This window comes from Oncorhynchus masou, chromosome 24 (genome assembly GCF_036934945.1).
Source record: "Oncorhynchus masou masou isolate Uvic2021 chromosome 24, UVic_Omas_1.1, whole genome shotgun sequence".
Classification (NCBI taxonomy): domain Eukaryota; kingdom Metazoa; phylum Chordata; class Actinopteri; order Salmoniformes; family Salmonidae; genus Oncorhynchus; species Oncorhynchus masou.
The window spans coordinates 77,905,842-77,927,076 of NC_088235.1; the positions used below are offsets into that span (position 1 = coordinate 77,905,842).

General features: G+C 44.0%; 1 protein-coding gene across 2 annotated transcripts in view; it reads left to right on the forward strand.

Moving 5' to 3' along the window:
• LOC135512724 (fibrillin-2-like) overlaps positions 1 to 21,235 on the forward strand; it is an 88,640-nt gene that overhangs the window by 8,003 nt on the left and 59,402 nt on the right. For both annotated transcript variants that reach the window (XM_064935035.1, XM_064935036.1), the window contains exons 3-6: positions 1,470 to 1,552; positions 3,090 to 3,197; positions 12,870 to 12,965; positions 13,061 to 13,156. In XM_064935035.1, the coding sequence (XP_064791107.1) occupies positions 1,470 to 1,552; positions 3,090 to 3,197; positions 12,870 to 12,965; positions 13,061 to 13,156 (383 nt within the window). The remainder of the gene's footprint in view (positions 1 to 1,469; positions 1,553 to 3,089; positions 3,198 to 12,869; positions 12,966 to 13,060; positions 13,157 to 21,235) is intronic.

The following is a 21,235-nucleotide window of genomic DNA, read 5'->3' on the forward strand; positions in this document are numbered from 1 at the left end:
AGCCAAACCGATATGTGTGGGATTACTGGGTTGACCCTGGTTTGGCTGGGGCATGTTGTCAATTGGCATATCCAGGTTTCAATGAGCGGAGGAATTGCTAACCTGTGTAGAGAGATGATTGACTGTAGCATGCAAGCAGTTTTGCCGCATTAATTGTTGGAATGTTGCGCTCTTGCGCTGTTCGTGTATGTCAAAACAGCATTTTCCAAGCCACCTCAAGATTTGTGTAGGCCTATGACCCAGAAGTGCAGCCCCTCATGGTTTGCCTCTTGTTGCCCCTTTCTCTGTTTCCATATCTGCTGCTCTGTTTTCTGCTCCCTCCTCCTCCATCTCCTTAACATAAACCTGTTTTCCTTTACCTCCTACTGATCCCTCGTCCCCGTACTTAAATTCTGTATTTTCTTACCTCCTAACCTTCATTTCATTACATTACATCTCTCCTTTCCCCTCCCTTCCTCTTCAATCTCTTTCTATCTCCTTTGTCTCTGCCTCACTCTTTCTCCCTTACCCTTTCCATTCCCCCTTCTATTTTCTTGCTCTCTCTCCCTCGCTCTCTCTTTCTCCCACCCTCCCTCATTTTCTGTGTTTGTGCCATCTGGTAATACTGTTGGAGGTGTGCTCTCCTTTCTGTTGTCCTAACGATCCAAACTACAGCTGCTCTAGTCTGTTCCCAGGTGACTGACAGACACCGGTTAATGTCGAGAAAGGAAGAGGAGGCGGACAATCGTCTTGTGTTGCATGAAGGAGAAGTAGATGTTCTCTTAGTTATGGATGCATCTAGAGCAGCCCTAATCCACCTTTTGCTGAGATTCAGTTTACTATAGCTCTCTGTTAATTCCACCCCCTGGTTATAATATTGTCCTACAGAGTTGGATGAATTCCAAAGGGAAATGCACTGTATACACTACAGTCTTGCCCTTTCATTTGACTCTCTGACTGAGGTCTGAGTCACTACCTCCGTAAGGTAGTTAGAGTACTTGAGGCCAGGTCCGTTATGTGTGGATGTGATTGGAATGGTCCCTCAGGGGGATGTTGTAGCTAATCTGGAAGACCAGTCAGTCGCTCTCTGAGCTGTTTGATGACTGTGTCAGTGATCAGTGCAGCTTCCTGTCCAATCACTTTTTTTTAAGCCTCCCGATCCATCAGCAGGCAGAACCTGGACACCAGGAGGTGCAGGACTTTAGCCAGAAGAGCAGAGACCAGGGAGGCTTAGAGAAAGGGGTTTATATATATCTGCTGTTTCTTGGGAAGTTTACATTGAGTATGTCTAAAAACAAACGGGTATTTTCGTGTCAGCCATACAAGAAATGCCTACCGTCAACGTTGGGGTTGTTTAGAATGAAAGCAAATGTCGCCAGGGTCTGTGAGCGCTTGGAAAATAACTCATGCCCATGTGTGTTTGTTAAAGGATTTTATTAAATTATATTGGGGCTCTGTTGAGTACTGAGTTTGTTTTCCCTGTCTTGCAGGCCCAATGTGTGTGGCTCTCGCTTCCACTCCTACTGTTGCCCTGGCTGGAAGACTCTGCCTGGAGGGAACCAGTGTATTGTCCGTAAGTACCGAGACATTATGGTCACAATACCTACAAACTGAAAGTCAGGTTGCCTCTGCACTGGTAGTCTATAAAACCCCTGTATGAATCAAATGAATCATATCAAATAGAGCTTTCCACAAACTTATCAGAAAGTGCTTAACCTGTCTAGGACTGGGGTTCCGCTACGTACAAGTATTAGACACCATTTTAAAGATAAAATTCTCATTAATCCAACCGTGACCGATTTCAAAAAAGCTTTTCGGCGAAAGCAGAACATATCATTATGTTAGGTCAGCAACTAGTCACAGAAGGCATACAGCGATTTTCCAACCAAAGAGAGGACTCACAAAAAGTAGAAATATTGATAAAATTGATCACTAACCTTTGATATTTGTCATCAGATGACACTTCTGGGACAACATGTTACACAATACATGTATGTTTTGTTCGATCATACTAATATCCAAAAACCTCAGTTTACATTTGGCTTTGCCTCCAAACATCCTGTGAATTTGCACAGAGCCACATCAAATCAGAGAAATACTTATAATAAAAATTAATAAAAGATACAAGTGTTATTCACAGATTTAAAGATAATGCAACCGCTGTGTCAGATTTTTTAAAAACTTTAAGGAAAAAGCAAACCATGCAAAGTCTGAGTACGGCGCTCAGAGACCAACACAACCCAACAAGATATCCGCCATGAGTCAGAAATAGCATTATAAATATTCACATACCTTTGATGATCTTCATCAAAATGCACTCCCAGGAATCCCAGTTCCACAATATATGTTTGATTTGTTCCATAAGTCCATCATTTCTGTCCAAATTCCTCCTTGTTGTTCACGCGTTCAGTACACAATCTAAACTCACGACGCGCGGTAAGGTCCAGGCAAAAGTTCAGACAAAGTCATATTACAGTCCGTAGAAACATGTCAAACGAAGTATAGAATAAATCTTTAGAATGTTTTTAACATAAATCTTCAATAATGTTCCAACCGGAGAATTCCTTTATCTGTAGAAAAGCACTGGAACAGAGCTCGCTCTCACGTGAACGAGCGTCACGAGCTCAAAGCATTCTGCCAGACCTCTGACTCATTCCCCTCTCATTCGGCCCCACTTCACAGTAGAAGCATCAGACAAGGTTCTAACGACTGTTGACATATAGTGGAAGCCTTAGGAAGTACAACATGACCCATATCCCACTGTATCTTCAATAGGAAATGAGTTGAAAAACGACCAACCTCAGATTTCCCACTTCCTGGTTGGATTTCTTTCTCAGGTTTTTGCCTGCCATATGAGTTATGTTATACTCACAGCCATCATTCAAATAGTTTTAGAAACTTCAGAGTGTTTTCTATCCAAATCTACTAAGTTTACTCTGGGCATGTCTTTCATCCAAACGTGAAAATGTTGCCCCCTATCCATAACAAGATAACAGAAATCTGTGTGAAAAGAGTAGGCCAAGAGGAGAGCTCAGTCTATCCTCTTTTGGCTGGCGAGGCCAAAGTTCATCTAGAAATATATTTGACTTCTCTTCTATCTCTCCTCCCAGCGATCTGCCGTAACTCGTGCGGTGATGGCTTCTGTTCCAGACCCAACATGTGCACCTGCGGCAGTGGCCAGCTCTCCCCCAGCTGTGGGGCCGGAGCCGGAGCCGGAAGTGAGTCCTAACACCCAGCACCCTACATCCTCGAACCCCACTCCCAGCAACTCTCCAGCAACCACCCAAATACACCCCAACACCACCCAATACAACCTAACACACACAATGGACCACCACAGCTATAGACACTCTACAGATCAGACATCCATGTTGGCACCACCAAATGTTCCATAACAATATCCCACTGGTCACAGACGACAATTCAATGTCATTTCATTAAAGTGACGTGGAAACAATGTTGATTCAAACAGTGTGTGCCCAGTGGGACTGTTCCCATTTGCCTAGTTAACTCTGTATATCCATGGCTTTGCCTGTCTGGCCAGACCTCCCCCCAGAGGGCTATAACATGTGAGGGTAATGCTGCCTCAGAGACAGAGTGGCCTGGTTGACAGCCTCCAGCCGCTTCAGACTCAGCCTCCAGGTCAAAGGGTTTGGGAGGATTAATGCACATGCCTGGGGCTCCTAGCCTAGCCCACTAGGCTAGGAACAGTTTTACAGCACTTACTGAGTGTGTGTAGCATGCTCACCTGCGTGGCTGGGCGGGGGCTGACTCGTCAATCACGCCTAGCCCTTTCAGGCCTCCGTACACACATACTGAGCACTGAGTGTGGGCCGGCCCATCTGGACCTGAGGTGTGAAACAGGATCTACTCCACAGTCCACACACACTGGTCGAACGCCCCAGAGAGGCCAGACGCCAGCTTTATGTGCTGGGAAAACAGTTCCCAAAACCGGGGTCTGAGCGGCTAACGTCCCCCCATAGGCTGAACGTTGGAGACAGGCCTAGTGATGGGGAAACGGTATGAAACAGTATGAAGTCATTTCCCTTAGCGAGAGAGAGAGAGGAGCTGGAGGCAGGAGCTTCCCATAGAGCTGTAGCGAACTGATTGCCACACTCACTGCTTCTGCTCTCTTACAGGGGATTTATGGCCTTTTTACACACCTACCTTACAGTATTGGGATTTTCCAGATCTGGTGTTTGTTTTGTCCCGTTTTTTCTATTCTAAACTAATCATTTTATTGTTCCGTTTCAACCTTCTTGGCAAACGGGCCAGAAATGTTGTAGTTCAACACTGTGAGTTGTGTCTATCATTAAAGACCGTTCTCTCTTTCTGGCCTTCTGGAAGATTTAATGGGGTCAAGGGTCACGCAGGTTAATAACTGCTAAGATTAAACATGGCATAAATACACCCATCAGCCAGCTCTGGGAAATGACTCTGACAAAGCGGTTGCACCTTTCATACAGGTTTCATACAGGTCAGCGGTCTAGTGCCGGGGAGTTTCTGTCCAACAAAGCTATGTTTGATCCATCCTATAACGACCAGTAGACACATTAAAACCTGGTCTGTCTAGATCAATCCTCCATATGTTCTGATACTCTAGGTTGAGCTGGGATTTCACTGGGGGTGTTCAGTTTTCACATGGTTCTCAGTGCATGAATTTAGTTGGACCACAGAAAGCTTTAGACACCTACTACAGTAATTTGCAGGCCTTTTTAAAGGTCCAATTTTTTATCTCAATATCGAATCATTTCTGGGTAACAATTAAGTACCTTACTGTCATTGTTTTTTTTAGTAAAATGGTCAAAAATGTACAAAATTAGTTTCTTAGCAGAAGCTATTTCTCAAGCAATAATTTTGCTAGGATTTCCGTGGGAGTGGTCTATAGTGCGTGGCCTAATTGGAGGAGCCTAATGGGAGGGATTTGTAACCAGAAAACAAGCTGTTATTGGTATAGAAGAGGAAAAATCTCTTTGTTAGTGGTCTATTAACTTATACTGCCTGGTGATGTCTTCAGGCGGTTCAAAACCCCACCCATGCAAAACAGGCAGAAATTTCAGGCAGACTTTTCAAACAGCTCTTACACTTAAAGGACATTATCATAACTCACAATTCAACAGTATTATTCCAACCTCATAGTGTGGAAATATGTATAAAACACAGCAAATCACATTTTTGAATGCATTTCCCCTTTAAGTGAGATGCAATACCGCTTTGGGTGACTCTCCAGACTAATGTACTGCAGTTGACAAGCTTAAAACTAAATGGAGACCTGTTTTGAAGTACTGTCAATTTCCCTTCCCTTAATTACACCCGGTCTCTTGAAATGTAGTCATTGGTCAGGTTATTGATAGCACTTTTATGTCTCAGAGGCCACATCTGGAATGTAGAGGTCGGAACAACTTGGAAGAAATCAGCAGCATGTTTTTGGTCAAGCTCTTTATAAACTCAGAAAGACCCTGTCTTTCAAAGGTAATTCGTAAAAATCCAAATAACTTCACAGATCTTCATTGTAAAGGGTTCAAACACTGTTTCCCATGCGTGTTCAATGAACCATAAACAATTAATGATCATGCACCTGTTAAACAGTCATTAAGACACTAACAGCTTACAGACGGTAGGCAATTAAGGTCACAGCTATGAAAACTTAGGACACTAAAGAGGCCTTTACTGACTCAGAAAAACACCAAAAGAAAGATGCCCAGGGTCCCTGTTCTTCTGCGTGAATGTGCCTTTGGCATGCTGCAAGGAGGCATGAGGACTGCAGATCAGGCCATGGCAATAAATTGCAATGTCTGTACTGTGAGATGCCTAAGACAGTGCTACAGGGAGACAGGACGGACAGCTGATCATCTTCGCAGTGGCAGACCACGTGCAATAACACCTGCACAGGATCGGTACATCCGAATATCACACCTGCAGGTACAGGATGGCGACAACAACTGCCGAGTTACACCAGGAACGCACAATCCCTCCATCAGTGCTCAGACTGTCCGCAATAGGCTGAGAGAGGCTGGACTGAGGGCTTGTAGGCCTGTTGTAAGGCAGGTTCTCACCAGACATCACCGGCAACAACGTTGCGCACAAACCCACAGTTGCTGGACCAGAGAGGACTGGCAAAAAGTGCTCTTCACTGACAAGTCGCGGTATTGTCTCACCAGGGGTGATGGTCGGATTCTTGTTTATCGTCGAAGGAATGAGCGTTACACTGAGGCCTATACTCTGGAGCAGGATTGATTTGGATGTGGAGGGTCCTTTATGGTCTGTGGCGGTGTGTCACAGCATCATCGGACTGAGCTTGTCATTGCAGGCAATCTCAACGCTGTGCGTTACAGGGAAGACTTCCTCTTCCCTCATGTGGTACCCTTCCTGCAGGCTCATCCTGACATGACCCTCCAGCATGGCAATGCCACCAGCCATACTGCTCGTTCAGTGTTCTGCCATTGCCAGCGAAGAGCCCGGATCTCAATCCCATTGAGCATGTCTGGGACCTGTTGGATTGGAGGGTGAGGGCTAGGGCCATTCCCCCCAGAAATGTCCAGGAACTTGCAGGTGCCTTGGTGGAAGAGTGGGGTAACATCTCACAGCAAGAACTGGCAAATCTGGTGCAGTCCATGAGGAGGAGATGCACTGCAGTACTTAATGCACTGTTACCCCACTCTTAATGCACTGTTACTGTTGATTTTGACCCCCCCCCCCACCCCTTTGTTCAGGGACACATTATTCAATTTCTGTGGAACTTGTTCAGTTTATGTCTCAGTTGTTGAATCTTGTTATGCTCATACAAATATTGACACATGTTAAGTTTGCTGAAAATAAACTCGGTTGACAGTGAGAGGACGTTTCTTTTTTTGCTTAGTTTATCCACGTACTATAGTTATATGGCTGTGTGTTCATGTCCACGCATCGCATTTTTTGATCCTTTATTTATTAAGGAAATCCTATTGAGATTACCCATCTCGTATTCAAGGGAGACCTGTTGCTTATCGTTATTGTTATGTGCATTTATTTAACCTTTATTTAACTAGGCGAGTCAGTTAAGAACAAATTCTTATTTACAATGAAGGCTTCCTGCGGGGGTGGGGGCTGGGATTAAAAATAAATTCAATAAAAATATAGGACAAAACACACGTCACGACAAGAGAGACAACACAACAGTACATAAAGAGAGCACTTTGTTACGACATGGTTCCGGACAAATAAATTAATATAGGCAATATAAAGGACTATTGACCAATAGATCTGCTTTGCTGTGCCCAGGATCAGTCCAGTCATATCAGACCTCTTCCCATAACTATAATTACCCTCTAATGTTCGTGAATGCTACCTCAGAGTCCCTCGGAAACAGCTGTCAACTAACGGGGTCCATACAGGCTCAGCACAGCTCAACTCTGGGAAAGTGGTATTATATACCTGTAGATCTGTGACACAGACAGAAGAGCCCCAGAAAAAAAGCTTTGGCTTCCATTCTTGGAAATCCTAATCACTGCCACAGTTAATTTATTCTGGATTCCTAGCACAGATTAATCTGCAGATTTAGCTCTGGCATAAAATGTTATTTCAATGGAGATTCTCCATTGAGCATGCTTTTTATTCCAGGACTAGGCTTAATCTGTATCCGGAAAACCAGCCCTATTTGATGTAACTTTACTAATCAGATGTGTTTACTGAAGTTCGTAACTGAAAGACAGAAATGCGAATCAGCCAAACTCACCAGACTACACTTTTTTTTGGGGAGGATCAGCTTAATATTGCGGAAAGAATGTTGCTTCCAATGTAATTGTCTGCATCATTTCCAATCCCCCATATTTTTTGGTAAATATATATATCCATACACGCATGCATATATATACACATATATACATACACATACCTCTATAGACATACATACTTTTAAAACAATATACCTTTATTATTATTCCCCGCAAACCCTTCTGCCGATCCCCCAATTGGAGTAAACTAATAAACACTTCTGTTTCTACCTTCAATCCATACATCTTATACACACTCTACAGACACAGTCTACTTTACAATAGTTCTCTCCTGTTTGTTCTTAGTCCTTCCTCTATTTCTGATGTCCATCCAGTTTGATTTCTATTTGTAACTATGCTATTTCACAAAAGCTCTGAACCTATATACATTCTACAGATCCCTTATGCCCTACATTGTTTATCTTGTTATTAGTCCCACCCTTCAGCTTCACTCAACCCCTCCCATCTGTCTCTCAACATCATCCATTTTGGATTTCTACTTTACATATATTTTTCAACTGTGCTGTGATGCTTCACAAAATAATTGAACCTTCCTATTCTCATAGCTTCTACAGATTGTAAATTAAAAATGAACATTTTTGCTATAATAATTATTATATTATTGATTGATTGACTATGGCTTTTCTAATCACCCAGTATTGCTATCTGTAGTGTTAGTTCTAGGCAAATGTTGCAATTCTTCAGCCATTCCTGGACCTGTGACCAAAAATGAGCTACATATGTACAATACCAAAATAAATGATCTAATGACTCTGCCTCTTCACAGCAGAATCTGCAGAGCTGGGAAGATTGTATCCCCCATATATATAACATTCTATTAGTTGCAAGAATTTTGTATAGTAATCTATATTGAAAAATTTGAAGTTTTGAATCCGACGTTTTGCGTATCAATTCATAAACCATGTGGCATGGAATGGGTACATCGAAAATCTCTTCCCAACTATTTAGCAATTTATATGGCACCGCTGTCAGTTTTTTGGTCCTTAAATGAAATTGGTATATGTTTTTCTTTATCACACTTTTCTTTAACCATTTATGTTCTTTCATACAGGCCGACATACAAGTTCCTTACTTTTTTCCCCTTCTACTTGCCTCATCCATTTTTGTGGTAATGCTGCAATTAATTGGTTGTAATTTTGGGTAGAGCAGACATTTCCATATGTCTGTGTTAGCTGCATGTGTGACAACTCCACCAGTCCTCTTTATGATATCATTCACTAAATTTATACCTTTTTTAAAAATTTCTTCGATAAATAGTTTTTTTTAATCAATTAGTATATTTGAATTTAACCACAATATTTGTTGTACTATTTGTTCCGTCCTTTCAGGTGAATTAAACTGAAATTGCAACCAACTTTCTAAGGCTTGTTTAAAAAATAAAGATATTTTGGAGATTATTTCCTTTTCAAACAACCGAAAGTGAGCAGGTGTAATCTGATAAAGGGGAAAAGGCCCTTCCTGAATATAGGATGAGACATTCGTACCAATTGACTAGAGAACCAGTTTGGATTTAAGTATAATGTTGTATGACTGATGCCTTTAGTGTGAGGTCTAATGCTTTAATATTTAATAATTTCTGCCCACCGAATTCATATTCGTTATATCAATAGGGCCTTTTATCTGCCGTTCCAAATAAAATGGAACATTTTTTGTTCATATAATTCAAAAAGCAGGTCACTAGGTGTAGGCAAAACCATAAGCAAATAGGTAAACTGTGATATAACTAAGGAGTTAATCAAGGTATTTTCCTTTCCATGGTAGCAAGATCTTATCTATTTTTGCTAACTTTCTATAAAAATTTATTGGAGTGAGATCATTTATTTCCTTTGGGATTTGTATACTGAGTATGTCTACATCTCCGTCAGACCATTTAATTGGTAAACTACATGGTAATGTAAAATGTGCATTTTTTAGTGATCCAATACGTAATATGGTACATTTATCATAATTTTGTGTTAATCCAGAGAGGATGGCAAAAGTATCTAGATCCTCTAAGAGGCCCGGGAGAGACTCCAATTGTGGTTTTAAAAGAAAACATGAATCATCAGCGTACAATGACACCTTAGTTTTTAGGCCACGAATTTCTAATCCCTTAATATTATTGTTTGATCTAATCTTTGCAGCTAACATTTCGATGGCAATAATAAACAGATATGCCGATAGTGGACAACCTTGTTTTACTCCTCTAGATAGTTAAAAACTTTCTGAGATGTAGCCATTATTTATTATTTTACACCTAGGGTTACTATACATAACCTTAACCCATTTTATAAGAGATTCCCCAAAATTTAAATATTCTAGGCATTTATATATAAACTCCAGTCGTACTTTATCAAAAGCCTTTTCAAAATCAGCTATGAAATCCAGGCCTGGTGTCCCCAATATTTCATAGTGTTCTATTGTTTCCAGTACTTGTCTTATATTATCTCCAATGTATCGTCCATGTAAAAAACCTGTCTGATTAGGAAAATAATATCTGACAATACTTTTTTAATTCTGTGTGCCAAGCATTTTGCTAGGATTTTTGCATCACAACACGGAAGTGTAAGAGGTCTCCAATTTTTGGATCTTTATATATACTACACTAGACACTAGACTACACTCTTACACAAACTGATTTGAAATGACGATGAAAAACGTGATTCTGTGAATCGTTTCAGACACGGTTCATCAAAGTCTCAGCACCAGTCTGTGTATTTCACAGCATGACATCTCCATAGTGAACCTGACGTTGACATGTCACTGATCCCAGGAGCTGTGTATAAGCCAGTACAGAACAGAACACAGCCATAAAGTCCCTCAGTGTTCCAACCCCACCACCACTAGTTTACCTCCCGTCAAAAAAAACAAAAAAAACTCACAAATGTGGAGGATGCAGGCCGACCCACAGGGCAGCCACACAGAGGTGCATTGTGGTTCATGTTCTGTGGGACCCCAACCTCCTGCACGTGTGGCATTCTAGGCACCGGTCACAGGAATGTACCATCTCTCCTCATCTGGGGGTGGGGGTAGCTGGTCTAGCCAGTGAGATCATTCCCCCTTCCACCCCCTCTATTTCCACCAACTCCCCCATTACAGAGAAAACACATGAACCCCTTCAACCCTAAACGTGCTGTAACACAAAAGTTCTGTAAACTGAGTCTACAGCCATGTCTGATGTTCTTCCAATCCCCCCCTCGCCCCTCCCTTTGTGACCTATTTAGAATATTTTTTCTGGAACGGATGAGAGACATTTGAAAAATTGACGAATTCTCCCGAGCTGAAACGTTTGCATGATTACGTCATGAAAAATTGTGGGGGGAAAATTGTGTCCTCGCTAGTTGTTTTCCCCCTTGCAGTGCATCGAGGTTCGGCGCTGCAATCAGTCAATAGAGTCATTTTTCATGTTTCATTTCCCTGTTGGCCTGAGAGATTAGCCTGAATGCTGTGGGAGTTAAACGATATGGCCCTCTGCCCTGGAGCTCTGAGTTGAGCTGAGGTTGAGTCTGGGGAGAAAAGATCGGTCTTCCCCATGCCGTGCAGACCTGTACAGAAACTCATAAACCTCTTGTCCAAAGGCATTCACGCTAATCCATCACTAAGTGTCTGCACGAGACACTAGCCAGGCCTAGTCAGACTGGGCGTTAGCTAGGTTTGCTGTGCACAGTCAGTCAGAATGGTACATTAATTTACAGTAACTGGAAGTTCTAGAAAAACTGAATAGGCGAAGAAGGGGTCCAGGAAATCCAGTCATGCTGTATCCCCTCGCCACCTCATGAATCACAGCCTGTAGAGAAAGAGAGATGAATTACAGTAATTAAAGATGGCAGCAAGATTGAGAGATGAATTACAGTAATTAAAAATGGAAGCAAGATTGAGAGATGAATTACAGTAATTAAAGATGGCAGCAAGAATGACAGATGAATTACAGTAATTAAAGATGGCAGCAAGATAGAGAGATGAATTACAGTAATTAAAGATGGCAGCAAGCTAAAGAAAGAGATGAATGAGAGTAATTAAAGATGGCAGCAAGATAGAGAAAGAGAGATGAATGACAGTAATTAAAGATGGTAGCAAGATAGAGAGAGAGGGAGAAGGGTGTTCCAACTTCCAATCAACGGCTTGCATGGGCATCATGCACCGTTCTACCCAGGCTGAGTAGAAACATAGGCATCTGCCAGAATCAATTACCTCGGAAGTAGTCTCATGAAATGTTCTGCGTTTTTAGGGAGACTGACTAAGCCCTCTCATTTTACCACTCTGCTATGGGCTGGTCTCGGCTGTAGGCTGGCTGGTCTCGGCTGTAGGCTGGCTGGTCTCTGCTGTAGGCTGGCTGGTCTCGGCTGTAGGCTGGCTGGTCTCTGCTGTAGGCTGGCTGGTCTCTGCTGTAGGCTGGCTGGTCTCTGCTATAGGCTGGCTGGTCTCTGCTATAGGCTGGCTGGTCTCTGACAGATCTGGTTGGATAGAGCATCTCCCCACTTCCCCCCCGAATATACTGAGTGTCTCTCTCTGTCTATCTGTCTGTCTCAGAAAGGCACTGTCTGTCTGTCTGTCTCTCTGTCTGTGGAAAGCTTGCTGCATAGAGTTCTAAGAAAGCTGCTCTGCCAGGATTGAAGCTTTCTGATCTCAGCACATTCCCATCTATAGGACACAGCTGGCTCAACTTATAGCCTCCACGGTCTGTTTGATTAAACTGCGGTCTGGGCCTTGTGTGGCAGTACAGTGCTCAACAATAGACTAATACAATTAGCTCTACACAAATACAGCCCAGACGTTTCTGTTGCAGTCGAGCGCGCTACAAAACTGTAGTGAAAAGTGAGTGTTGATATAGTTGAGTTAAACTAAAAGGCTGTCACAGCCCAAATACCAGTATGTAAAAGACAGTCAGGACCCAAGTGTCACTACCAGGCATTGGACTAACTGTTAGTCATTGGCACATGTTTGATACTAGATCCTTGTTACACAAATATGGAGTTGAACTGTAACAATGTTCCAAGTTAAACCGAGCACCTGAGGCGTTGAAGTTCCCTTTGGAGGTCATTGTGTGTGTGTGTGACCAGCTGGTTGAGTTGAGGTTCTTGGCTAGCAGTAGCAACTTTTCCCCGGCTGCGTCTGTTGACCCCTGTATGTGTCCCACAGTGCAGAGCTGTAATGTCAGGTGTATGAACGGAGGCAGCTGCCAAGAGGACTCCTGCTCCTGTCAGAAAGGCTACACCGGTAACCACTGTGGACAGCGTGAGTATCTACCTCACTCCCCCGGCTATCGTGTGTGTTGTTCTGTCCGGCTGTATCAGAACCCTAACACGCCTCTTCCCCTCTCCTCTCTGTAGCTGTGTGTGAGAATGGTTGCCAAAACGGCGGGCGCTGCATTGGGCCCAACAGATGTGCCTGTGTCTACGGCTTCACTGGCCCGCAGTGCGAGAGAGGTAAGAGCCTTCCCAGTCATCCCACTTCACCCCTACTGTAAAACCCACAGGTCTGCTCATAGACGCTTTACATTATCAACACAGGATCCTGGTTCATCCCATAAACCCTGTGTCTGCTCACAGGCTGGGTATGTAGAGCGATTTCAACGCCTCTTGGAGGATAAATTGAAGTTGACAGAGGAATGTTTCTTGATATTTAGTGTTCACAACCAAAGTGTTTGAAGTGTATATAGGGATGGGCAACTCCAGTGTGGATCAGTGTTTCCCAACTCCGGTCCTCCAGTACCCCCAACAGCACACATTTTAGTTGTCGCACCCGTCAAAAAAACCCTGATTCAACTCAGGTGTGCGTGTCAGGGGCAACAACAGAAATATGTGCTGTTGGGGGTAGTGGAGGAACGGAGTTGGGAAACTGCGCTGTAGGACTATAACTGAAACACGTTGTTTTTTTAACACTAAAGAAGCCGCCTATCGACCTCCATTTGTTCTTTTAAGAGTTGATGAAAACCTTGAACAGAAAGAGACATTATCACAACAGTGCCTGGGACTCTGATGAGAGACGCCACACAACCATGTGGCGACAGACTGCCCCCCGCTTTATCACAACACACCCACCAGTGCTGTGGAAGATAGTGAGCCAGGACCTTTAGAGGCTTTGATCTACTGCATATATGAACTTCATATCAGTCTAGACATAGTGTGACCGTAGTGTGACTGCATACAGTAAGTGCACGCATACAGACACGGTGGGGGTCTGTCTCCCTAGACTTGACCATTGGCTGTAATCTGGTTGTCTAATTTTGTGGATAGTGGACTCCCTTCTGTGGAGGCTAAAGCTAAGATGAATGGTTAGGAAGAGGTAAGAGCCAAGAGGAGGGGCTATGTGTCACTGGGGGTGTGTCTCAGTAGGGTCTGGATCAATGCCATTTCAATTCAGTCAATTCTGGAAGAGAGCTGCAATTCCAATTCATGAGTCAAAAGGTCCTCAGAAAAAGGGATCTGCGTTTGTCAATTAATGAATTGGATTTCAACTCGTCCCCAAAATGTACCGACAGACTTGTCCCATAGTGGTCACAGACCTAGTGTGGCCTCCAGCTAGATCTAACAGCCCAATGACTCGACCCCTTCCCCTCACCTAACCCACCTCTCCCCTGGCCTCCCCTTTCTCCTGAAGAACACAACAGGGAGGGGGTGGGGGGGGGCTCGCAGAAATCTGGCAATAAAAAATAAAATACGGTTCTCTCTCCACAATACGGTTCTCGCTCTAGGAGTGGAGCGAGGGAAGGAGGGAGGGATGGAGGTAGAGGCAGGGGGTAAAAGTAAAAATGGATTCCCCAGCTGTGTACACAGAGCGAGGCGCGGCCAAACAAAAACAGTCTTGAGAGAAGGGAGACCACCGGACCCCCTCAGCCCTCCAGCAAACCTCCCACCGCCTCAAAGTGTGTGCGTTTGTGCTTGTGCGCGTGCACTTGCGTGTGTGGCGCTGACCCGACCTCCTCACTGTGTCCGTTGAAGTCTGGGCTGTAAAACTGTCCCTCTATAGCCTCCTCAATCATCCACATCTACCTAAAGAGAGGAGATGTGCTTTAATTCTCACATAAGCCCAGGGCTTCCTTAACTCAGTGAGAATTGACATGTCATTATTGCCAGAGATTTTACTACTCTGTCCTGTGAAGACGTCCAGCAAGATAAATCTTTGACTCTCCAAGGTTGCAATTAGTGGTTTTTGAAGTGAGGTGTTACGGTAAAACCAAGCCCAGAGGTGCTTTGACAGTACATTACAGTTACAGTAGGTGTGGGTGTTTTCCTCTGTCGATGTACTGTCTATGAGTCACAGGGAAAGCTGCTGGTCTAATAGGTTTCTCTGTCAGGGTGAGTGTGAGTGTGAGTGTGAGTGTGAGTGTGAGTGTGTGTGTGTGTGTGTGTCACTGACAGGCTAGTTAAGCATGAATTACAGTGGAGACTGACAGCCACTCGGGCCCCTCTCTAATCAGCTGAGTTTCCCACCATCCCCAGCCTGCAGCTGTCCATTCTGCAGCCTGGAGCACCAAGCCCTCTCATTACGAAGCAGCTGTATGAATGCGGCAATGGGGAGTTGTTCTGCTCACGTGTCCAGTGTATCTCGGCCCATTAACCAGGCTCAGGTCCAATAGTGAACAGTGTTACCCTTATGGGCCCACACAGTCAGCCCAGTCCAGCCCAGAGAGCTGGCCCATGATGACGTCAGGACGATGACGAGGGGATGGAAAGGGGGAAGTGTTGCCATCATGTAATCTGTCAAAGGCTCCCCCAGTGGAAGGGAAGGGTGTGTCCTCGGGAGAGAAGTGTGTCATTTTTTCGCTCCATAGAGACCTCATAGAATGGGACACGCTGCCAAAAAGAGAGACCCGTAAACTCTGCACTGAGTACAGTACAGTAACTCTACCTCATCGCCATGTTATGCCTTTTATGTTGTTTTAATGACATCGCCATGTTATGCCTTTTATGTTGTTTTAATGACATCGCCATGTTATGTTTTGTGTGTCATTGGAAATGTTTTTTTTTTAAACGCTGTTTTTTTGCGTCTGCTTTTCAGTGGCGCTACATTTTGGTACTTCTCCCCTAAACAAATCATAAATACATTTGTGAGTGATCCTAGTGATCCATTTGTGAGTGAAGAGTAGCCTTTGATCTTGTCTGATGGACAATCAGTTGAGGTCCGAGAAGCGAGAGTCCTCTCAATGTACCCAATGGTGCCCAGAAATGTCCTATTAATGTTACGCGATTTAGTACAGTAGTAGATAAGGAAGCTTCTTTAGTAGTATGTCTACTTGTAGCCTGGGTGCCTGACTGTTTCTGCAGTCAGTAATGCCACATGCCACAAACCAGACTGTGACAAGATGACTACAGCAGAAATACACTGGAACTCAGGCTACCGTAAGTCAATTTGTTCTGAATTAGAGTAGAAACTGTTGTTAGAATGGACTTGAGATGGGAATAAAATGTATCTCTGCAAAGAAGATTAGTGAAACGAGTGAGAACAGACCGTAAAACAGACGTTTAATGGGTGAGCAAGAACTGTCCTGTATCTACTGTAGCCCTGTGTGTTCACTTGGGTTTCCACATACGTGTGTGTGTGTTCTGCATAATTATCCACAGTGGCGGTTTCTGCCTCAAAGAATGCTATCTATTAACTTACCAGTCAGGCAACAAAGCGGTCTGGTGCCAAGATTATTATCCTGCGTTTGAGCTTATCTCCCTCACTTTCCCCTGTGTCTCCCACAATCTCCCACAGTCTCAAAGCAGGGGTTTACACAGGGACGCATTCTAGCGTATCATCACGTTTGGGTGAGTGTCCTGAGGAAGGGTTCAGCCTCTTAGAGCCATTCATCTGAAGGGAAAGTAGATTTAAGGGCTGTTGATAATGCTCTTGATAACAGAAACAGTTTGTGCCAAAACAAAATGAGAATAACACACACACCTAGTGTACATACATTTGAGGAGTGTAGCTAGATCCACACATACACACCGATGCACTCAAGCTTACGTGAACACACGCACACAGACACACACATGCAGTCAGATGTATGCACAAACATACACACACACAAACATGCTTGGGATAAGTGGAAAAGCACCTGTCTCGGCTATGAGATAAAGAGATGACGAGGAGAAGAGTTGTAAATCTCTCAGCTGTAGGAGTCTAAGGGCCTCCAGGTCAGGAAACTGAAGCAGCCACAGGAAGACCTGTGAGTGTCTTGTTTCCTCCTTCACTCACTGAGGAGCCTGACCTCTTTCCAGACCAGTATGAATGACTGCCTTCCCATGTAATCACAACATGTTTCATTGAGAATAATAATATCTTATCTCAACCCTCCATTAGTCCCCATTAGGGTGGCAAAAGGTCTGAAACTTTCCATGGGAAGTTAAGCCCTGGAATTTGGGGTATTTTGCTTAAATCCATCAGAAAAGTTTACGTATAACAGTGGGTCTTGTGGGATTCTAGGTCTTGTGGGATATTTTGGTTGAACTATCCCCAATTCAATGGAATTGCAACCCTCTGCATGAACAGTGCATTCTTCCATCACATGTACAGCTGATTCTCAAGATCTTGCACACAAATTAGATGCTATTGAGCCCACTCTACTACACTGTATGAGCCAAGGACTACATGCTTTCTGGTAAGTTTCGATTACAATACTGGGTGGGGTGAATATATTGTATATGACATTCATTTTTGTTAACTAGTAAATAGTAGCCTACAGCAGAGTGTGCTTAAATCATTTCTCACTTAACCATTTCTGCTAGTTAGGTTTTGCTACCATGTGGGGTTTAACTTGCGTGAGCCTGCTAATTTACCTTTTTCCAGACATATCATTTAAAAACATTTATCTGACAGAGTTGTTTAATCTAACTGCTTAGCTATTTATTTTTTACATTGAATTGTATTTGTTTTCCTAATCTTTATAGGAAAATGCCACGGGAACTATCTGATGTGTGGAGACATTTCACTGCAGCTAATGAAGGAAAAACTGTGTACATTTGCAAATACTGTGCCAAATCATTTGTGAAGAATGCAATAAAGATGCAGAATAATCTGGCCAAGTGCATAAAGTTCCCTCAGCGGTCACAACAAGCAACCTCTGACAAAAGTCTGTATACTTCTATTCAAGGTCAAATCAGACACCTTATCGATAGCAACAGCTCATGGTCTTCCTGGAATCAGAAGGTTTTTTTGACTCAATGGAGGAACATAGTCAGAGACATGCTGATGAATGTCTTGCTCGAGCTGTGTATGCAACTGGTTCACTGATGCTCACAGGCAATGTGTATTGGGAGAGACTTCTGAATGTTATTTTTCCAGCTTACACCCCTCCAACCAGACATGCTTTATCTACTCTTTTGCTGGATGCAGAGTTCAGAGTTCAAGTGAAGGTCAAGCAAATCGTAGAGAAAGCAGACTATTGCAATCTCTGATGGGTGGTTGAATGTTCGTGGGCAAGGAATAATTAACTACATTTCCACCCCTCAACCAGTATTCTACAAGACAGACAATGCTGCGACCATGAAGGCTGCTTGGTCTAAAGTGAAGGAGTCCTGCCCTCACATCACACACATTGGCTGTGCTGCTCATGCATTGAATCTGCTCCTCAAGGACATCATGGCACTGAAAACAATGGACACAAGAGAGCCAAGGAAATGGTTAGGTATGTGAAGGGTCATCAAGTTACAGTAGAAATCTACCTCACCAAGCAAAGTGAGAAGAATAAGAGCACCACATTGAAGCTGCCCAGCAACACCCGTTGGGGTGGTGTGGTCATCATGTTTGACAGCCTCTTGGAAGGGAATGAGTCTCTCCAAGAATTGGCCATATCACAGTCTGCTGTGTCATGTGCCAGCTCAAAGCCCGTAACAAAAGGGAGATAAGGACTAAAATATATATTTATTAAATAAAGTAAACTAAGTACAATGGTGTGTGTAATCAGTAGTGTAAGTGAGTGTTTTGCATGAATGAATGTGATAATGCAGGGTGTTGAACGGTGCCCAAGCAAACAACCAAAAACCACCAAGACACAACCAAATCAAAAAAAGGTGTCTGCGTGGAGAGAGTCTCCATAAATGGGGAAGTGGTGTATTTATCCTGGGACACATCGGGCCCAGGTGTTTCCCATGTAGCTGACGACCTTCCCAACTCCGCCCACCGGCATCCTAATAAGGAAACAAGAACAAAGAGAGAAATGGCAGAGGGAGGGTTGTCACATTCCCCCCATAAAACCGGGGACCGACAAGGACCCCGGAACATACCGAGCTCTGCCCTCCCCCAAATTGACACAGCCTCTGCCTCCCAAATTGACACAGCCTCTGCCTCCCAAATTGACACAGCCTCTGCCTCCCAAATTGACACAGCCTCTGCCTCCCAAATTGACACAGCCTCTGCCTCCCAAATTGACACAGCCTCTGCCTCCCAAATTGACACAGCCTCTGCCTCCCAAATTGACACAGCCTCTGCCTCCCAAATTGACACAGCCTCTGCCTCCCAAATTGACACAGCCTCTGCCTCCCAAATTGACACAGCCTCTGCCTCCCAAATTGACACAGCCTCTGCCTCCCAAATTGACACAGCCTCTGCCTCCCAAATTGACACAGCCTCTGCCTCCCAAATTGACACAGCCTCTGCCTCCCAAATTGACACAGCCTCTGCCTCCCAAATTGACACAGCCTCTGCCTCCCAAATTGACACAGCCTCTGCCTCCCAAATTGACACAGCCTCTGCCTCCCAACGATTCAGTCACTTCCCAACGTAACAGAATTTCACTAATTTCAATCATTCAATCTTGTAGTGTTCAGCGATCTTCAACAGCTGTTCTTTAGTACATAATTCAAACAGTTCCTCTGAAGGAAAGTGAATGAACTCGTCTACATAAGACGCCATAGTCATAAGTAAATAATCTTGCTCAACCCCTCTGCTGAGCACATCAGACCACAACCAGAGACCTGACAATCACCCTGAGCACCACAGAAGAGATGAGATACGGAGCTTCCCCAAAACCTACAATAACTCAACCCTAGTCTTCGTGCGGATTTGCGGTGGGTATTTACACACTGTAGCCCGCTGGCAAGGAAATAAAACTCCCCAGCATGCTGGCAAATTCCACCAAGCCACCGATGTGCCCCGAGACAACTGCTCAGTCCAGACACCTCACAAATAACAAACATTTATCCATGCCCAACATATTCCAAAAATGAAACGCGTCGCTAAGCCTCTCATGGGAAAAAGGCTATAGCGCCGGGTAGCAAGTTCCACTACCCTACCCAAATCTCCCACCGAGGTACATAGCCAATTTACTACATCCTTAGACCAATGTCTCAACAGAAAGTAGAACAAGAGTTTCCAGGCTGGGCAGAGGCCTGGAAACGAACCATTATGCTCTCTCCAACGCAGCACACAAACCAAACAAAGGCAACCAATACTGGGCCTATCAAACTCAAAACAAACAAAATATGCAAACCAAACACGTACAAAATTTAACATTACCTCCACGTTCTCCCAAACTAATACAATCCAAGATCCCGGATGAGCTCCCACTTGTCACAAACCGGAGACAACGTGGAGATAAGGAGTAACAAAATATATATTTCTTAAATAAAGTAAACTAAGTACAATATACAATGGTGTGTGTAAGTGAGTGATTTGCATGCATGAATGTGATAATGCAGGGTGTTGAACGGTGCCCAAGCAAACAACCAAAAACCACCAAGACACAACAAATTCTATAAAGGTGTCTGCGTGGAGAGAGTCTCCATAAATGGGGAAGTGGTGTATTTATCCTGGAACACACCGGGCCCAGGTGTTTCCCATGTAGCTGACGACCCTCCCAACTCCGCCCACCAGCATCCTAATAAATAAACAAGAACAAAGAAAGAATACGACAGACAGAGTGGGAGGATCATCACACTGACATGGACAGCCCCATCAAGAGGATCTTCCTGGATGATGTATTTTGGGAGAGACTGGTAAAGCAACCTGAAACCTATAGCAGTAGCCATTGCACGGATTGAGGGAAACAATGGCATCCTGTCTGATGTTCAGACTCTGCTTGCAGATGTAAGAGAAGAAATATGTACTGCCCTGCCCACTTCACTGTTGCTCCAAGCAAAGGAAACTGCAGTTCTGAAATACATCAAAAAGTGTGAAGACTTCTGCCAGAAGCCCATACACACCGCAGTGTACATTTTGGACCCCAAGTATGCTGGCAAGAACATCCTGTGCAGAGATCAACAAGGCCTATAGTGTCATCACTACCGTGTCTCGCCACCTTGGCCTGGATGAGGGCAAGGTTCCTGGCAGTCTGGTGAAGTACACTTCCAAGCAAGGGCTTTGGGATGGACACGCAATATGGCAGTCGTGCCAACATATCTCATCAGCCACCTGGTGGAAGGGACTTTGTGGATCTGAGGCTTTTTCCCTTGTTGCCTCCATTATCCTCCAAATTCCACCAACATCAGCTGTCTCAGAGCGCAACTGGTCTTTGTTTGGGAACACACACACCAAAGCACGCAACAGGCTGATCAATACAAGGGTTGAAAAATTGGTGGCAA